Source organism: Acinonyx jubatus, chromosome E4, assembly GCF_027475565.1.
Source record: "Acinonyx jubatus isolate Ajub_Pintada_27869175 chromosome E4, VMU_Ajub_asm_v1.0, whole genome shotgun sequence".
Lineage (NCBI taxonomy): Eukaryota > Metazoa > Chordata > Mammalia > Carnivora > Felidae > Acinonyx > Acinonyx jubatus.
In genome coordinates, this window is record NC_069395.1 from 33731613 (window position 1) to 33737612 (window position 6000).

Consider the following 6000-nt stretch of genomic DNA (forward strand, 5'->3'; position numbering starts at 1 on the left):
GCGCAGAGCCTGATGTGGGGCTCAAACTCACGAGCAGTGAAATCATAACCTGAGCCAAATTTGGACGTTTAACCAACTGAGCCACCCAGGCACCCCACAATTTCAACTTATAAGTGTTAATTCTGTAAAGACATTTATGTTTTCCTTTACCAGAATATTTTTAGCATAGGAGAGAGAAACCAACAACAAAAAATCCTAGATTTTGGAAAATTATGAATTGCGTTGCCTGAGACCCTTCGAGCCCCACTGCCCTGTGTCTGAGTGAAATGAAGTGTTCCTCTATTTGTGCCACAATGTGTGTCTGCATAGCCAGGAAGAGAGCAGATACGTATCCCACCCGCTCACAATGTGAGGTGCTCCTCTCCCTTACGGTCTTGAGTTTGGGAGCAGACTCTGTCAAAGCCAACAGGAAGGGCAGTTTCTTGGTAAAAGCAGAGTGGTGTCTTGGGTCACAGCAGCAAAGGGCAAGACAAAACATAGCCACTAGAACTGGCAGTCGAGGCCTACCCAGCCCAGTGTATCTTCCTGGTCCCAGAATTCCTCTGAGGCTAAAGCCAACCAGGAAGGGAGATTTCAGTCTGTCGTGAGCTTTACGGTGTCTGTGAACACCTGAAGGTCATCTAATGGATGCTGAAGATAACGTGAACTTTCTGTGATTAGTAATCCAGTTTTAGATTTTCACCGTCTTGAAATAGCTTCGTTGTTACGCCAAATCAATGTGTCTTACAATGTAGGAGAGTCTTTTTGATCTTGCTCCCGCATCGGATTCTGTTTAAAATTCCATCAGAAGAGGATATGCCACTCCCACACAAACAAAAGGAGTTTTGACTCCAAAAAACTAGAAAACGAGAGCAGTCGTGGAGAATTCAGTGACAGTCCTGACCCACAATCGACAGACGCTCCCCGTCGCCCTCAGGAGGTGGCTCTATGACGAGTGTAGTTTGGGGACGGTGGTGGCTCCCAGGACGGCCTCCCTCACAAGGAGAAACAGGAGGGGATCCAAAGCCGCCATGGTTAGCTGTTGTGTTGGGTAGCATCGAGCGTCCCTGAAGTGTTGGCTGGGGCGCACGCACCGGTGAACAGCTGACTGGCCACCGTTAGTTTCCGTCTGCCCGTTCTAGTCCATTTACTGAGGCAGGGACTACATCTGTGTTTTCCAGTTCCATCATCCGTAGTCCCATGTGGCTACTGTGGACTTGAACGTGGCTGGTCCTGCGTAAGTTGTGCTTATAAAACACACGCCGGACTCTAAAGACTCATACACATTAAATGTAAAATAACATGCATGTTCGGTTAAGCAAAATACATTAAAATTAATTTTGCTTGCTTCTTTTACTTTTTTAATGCGGCGTCTAGAAAATGTAAAATTACCTGTGTGTCTCATAGCGTATTTCTTTGGATGGCACTGGACTAGAATAATCGATTTTAGATGTCTACTGCCACCATAAAATTGTGATGTAAATTTCAGTTATTTAGGAGAATCTCTTACCAAAACGCATGGCTTCCTTGACGGTGAGGGCTAAATGGGGCATGATTGAACTTGAGCACTGGTGGAATCATTCTCCCTTTAAACATTTCATTTCAGAGCCAGATTTAAAATGCTGGTATTAGGAAAATAAGTGTTTCTCTCCACTAGCCCTCATTTTAACTTAAATGGGAAAATATTTACAAAGTACTTCGTATCACACTGTTCTGTTGTTTCAAAGAGAATCAAAAATGTAATACAGGGATAGAAGGGTTTCTAGACTGGCAGTAGCTGCACATTTCAAATCGTTTCTAAAAAACCATTTATTTCCCAGTCCTGGCACCCCCGCAGTTTTTTGTTTGAACTGTGGATTTTCTACATAGGCTTTGGAATTGATTTTATGTTGCTCTCTGATACTGTCTTTTTTTTACCTCGCCTTCTAGGAAAACAGAAGTTAGCGCCTCATACAGCACTTACCAGGATAAATCTGCTTCGCCAGCAGAGTCCACGCAGTAAACGGTTCCCACACAGTGCATCTTCTGATTCTCTTAGAATGGTGACATCGATGGTAAATTCATACAGCCTCTATGGAGAACATACACGCCTTCCTCAAAAAACTAAAAACCAAACCAACGAATGATTTAGCAGTTCCACTTGCTGGCATATATCCAAAGGAAACAAACAAACAGAAACACCGCAGCTCTCTGTTCTCTGCAGCGTTATTTACAACGGCCACCACACGGATGCCAACCTAAGTGCCCCTGGACAGATGAATCGTTAAAAGAAAACATGGGATCCAAATACAGTGGCATACTGTCCAGCCATAAAAAGGAAGGAAATCTTGCTGTTGGCCACAAAATGAATGGACCTTGAGGCATTTTGCTAAGTGAAATAAGGTCGAACAAAGACAAAATACCGTATGATCTCATTTGTAGAATCTAAAAAAAAAAAAAAAAAACCCAAAACAAAAACAAAAAAACCCTAGAAACAAATCAGATTGGTGGTTGCTGGGGGGTGGGGGCAGATTTGGCTGAAGGTGGTCAAAAGGGACACACTTCCAGTTCTAAGACTAACGAGTGCTGGGCTGTAATTATCGTTCAGTCTGCTGTCAGCAGTATATTGTATTTTTGGAGAGTTGCTGAGCAGAAGACAAACACTTTTATAATTGAAGTAATGGATGTGAACTAAGTTCATTGTGGTAATCATTTCGTAGTATATACATTCTCAAATTATGCTCTACACCTTATACACAATGTTACGTGTCAGTTAATAAAACCAGAAAGGGGGAAAGAAAGGAGGTATAAAAACTTCCCTAGGGTTTTTTCCCCCACTTCCACGAATGCAACTGTTAATTAAGCCATCGTGCTAGCGTTTTAATGTGCTCTGAACGTACTCACCATCTTTCGATGCTTCTTTGAACCATATATGCATTTGGGTATGAACATCTGGCCTGTTTCTCCTTAAAATAACATGTGCATTTATAGGGCAACTCAATACAATATCCCCGGTATTTAGGTGCGGAAATTATTTTTTAAAATGAAATTTCCAACTTTAGACAACTGTAGTGCAAAATAAATTACATTTCATTTGTAAAGAAAGTGACAAATCTTTTTTGTAAAAAGATTAATGAGAAGTCTTAAGATTCATTCTCTCAACAACTCTAAAACATGTTTTACATATTGTTCAGTGTAAAAAGTCTTTCAAATATGTGTATGCTACTTTCACCCTTCACATTAAAAAGAGGAACACTGAAAATTGGGATTTTGAACAAGTTTGACTTCCTTAACTGAGAATATTATCAGAAAACAAAGTAAATAGGGTTGAATTCTATATGTTTTTTAACTATTTGTAATTTCTTGGTGACTTCCAGAAGCTAGAAAGTTTATGGCCTTTGTTCTTCACTTTTTCAAACGTCAGTAAACAGTCAGAGAAGTCAGTTAGGAATTCAGAATCCGTTGGAAACTCCTGTACAACTTTAGAGAGTTCTCACATTCATAAAAGGAATGGCAGCTGGGGGTACAGAGTGAACCTGTGGCCTATAATTTTCTCTAAGAAGATTCTGCTCTTTAATAAAATTAGATTCCACTCTAAATTCCAGCAACGGGTGATTTTCTCCCTGTACTTGAATAAGACGATGCCTTTAAACAACGTCATGTAAAAGTAGTGACTTTGGCAGGAATATCTCCATCTGATAACCTCAGGTTGTATCAGAATCTTAGTTCTTATGTGCATCTCACCTTAACTGCTAAAAACAGTAAAAATCCAGCCACATTATTTCAAGAAAGGAGACTGTGTCCGCTATTGGCCGAACAAAGGGACAGAGAAAGCAAACAGCTGCAGTGGCACCTGGGGCTCAGGTGGCACTGACCGTGACCTGAGTCCTTACACCAGGCAGAGTCTCTGAGATAAGCCACTGGGCAGAGGGGAGGGACGGCCACTCACATTCAGAGTATGGTTTTGCAAATTTTGTTTTGTACTTTTATAGTTAGTAGCATAAGTTAGGCCAAAGAAATGCTGCCTTACAAGTATTGTTTTACGGATAAAGCATGTTTATGATGCACTGTAAGTGTCCCCTCCCTGAGGGATCGGTGAGGTACTTCGGGAAGATATGCTCGAGCAGAAAGAAACAGGAATTTTGAATTAAGTACAGAGTTGAAGTTTTACTATACCCATTTTCACATACTTTTCAGGGATGTAGCACTTGCTCAGAAACAAGAGATGGCTGTACTGTTGATTTTTAACAAGCCCAGTTGACTCTTTTGCAACCAAAGATTGTTATGCTCTTTTCCAAAAAAAATTATGTTATTGTTACGTTGTTTTTCCAAAACAGACTTTTATACTAGTTTCTGCTTCAAATTTATTTTTTTATTTTGTATATTTATACAAAATTGCTCTCGACATGTAAATATAAATTTTGTTTTTCAAATAATGGCAATTATATATGCCATTATATACATTTATATATATGGGATAAAATGAAAAGTTTCTCTAATGACGTGGAAAGCAGCATATGTGAAAGGTTGCTAAAACCGGAAGAATGTATTTGCAGTGAAATGAGAAGTCCCGTGGGGGGGGGGGGGTCTTTATTGTTCGTATTTTGAAAATGGGATCTTCAAGTGTTGTGAAAAATAAAATCCAAGATTGGGAGAATTTTCATTTGTGACGATGCGTTCATTTCCAGTGTGTTTTAGCTCAGAGCAGAGCATGCTTGTACTTGGCCCGACTTCTCTACGCGTTCCACTGCAGCCCCTCACATTGCAGAGCCTTGAATGTGTCCAGGCTCCTCGCCCAGCCCGTCCTGGGCCTCTCCTGCTCAGAGGTGTTCAGTCCCAGGCGCACAGCGTCAAGTGCAAGGTTTCTCGCAGGCACCCTGAAGCTTTCTACAATTAAATGCCAACTTGTCTTCCGAAGACTTCTCCATTTCTTCAAAGAACCTATTGTCCGTCGAGCGGACCGTCTGCCCCACGTGCTGGGCTGTGTTCCTGGTTCGCTGTCGCCTGTAGCACTTCTAGTCCTGGCCGGGTCCTGGACATCTTCCCCAAGGCTCAGCTCCTACTGCCCATTCCGTGAAGCTTCTCCCGACTTGCGCAGCTCTTAGAGCCTTTGTGATGTTACCGAACCTTGAGTTAACCGGGTGTCTATATGCCTGTATCTGGTGGCAGATATACCTTCCGCATCACGTCAGTGCGTGGGTATGATTAAGTGCTTACAAACCCAAGCCCCAATGATGAAAGTAGAAAGTTTGATTTGTGTAATAACAGGGTTTGCTTTTGTTTACACAAAAAGTTTTCTTGGTCTTTTTTGCACATTCGAATTAAATCAGATTGCTACATGTCTGAGATCAGGCCTCAGTGTTCTGAACCATGTTGCACATGGAATCACCGGGCATTTTACCCATGCCTGGGTCCCACCCCTCTTGGATTTCTTATGTAACTGATCTGGGATGTGGCCTGCCTGGGCATAGGTATTTTCCCAGCTTCCCAAGTGATTCTAATATGCAGCTAAGGCTGAGAACTTCTGCATTATTGACTTACAAGTTTATAGTGACACAGGCTTATATTTACAAAAGAAAATCGAGGTTTTATTCATTCAGCATACTTAATAAATCCGAAAATGTCTAAGACTTAAAATCATGGTCTTGTTGCATGGCTAACAAGGCTCTGGTTTAAGAAAAAACAAAAGCAATCTTTACAATATCAACATTTGATGTAAATTAGGTTCTCTATAAAAATTTTTTTTAACCTTTATTTATTTTTGAGACAGAGACAGAGCATGAATGGGGGAGGGTCAGAGAGAGAGGGAGACACAGAATCCGAAACAGGCTGCAGGCTCTGAGCTGTCAGCACAGAGCCCGACGCGGGGCTCGAACTCACGGACTGCGAGATCATGACCTGAGCCGAAGTCGGACGCTTAACTAACTGAGCCACCCAGGCGCCCCAATTAGGTTCTCTATAAATGAAATTAAATTTTATTGGGCTTTAATTTGAAACCACACCCTATTTTTTAAATTATAAAATATACAGGGAGAAATAACA

At 41.5% G+C, this 6000-nt stretch overlaps 1 protein-coding gene across 1 annotated transcript in view; it reads left to right on the forward strand.

Moving 5' to 3' along the window:
* The window catches only part of LOC106981799 (membrane cofactor protein), a 35057-nt gene extending 32904 nt beyond the window's left edge, over positions 1–2153 (forward strand). The window contains exon 12 of the mRNA XM_015079967.3: positions 1909–2153. Within this exon, the coding sequence (XP_014935453.1) occupies positions 1909–1981 (73 nt within the window). The 3' untranslated portion in view covers positions 1982–2153. The remainder of the gene's footprint in view (positions 1–1908) is intronic.
* Positions 2154–6000: the final 3847 nt, after the last annotated feature.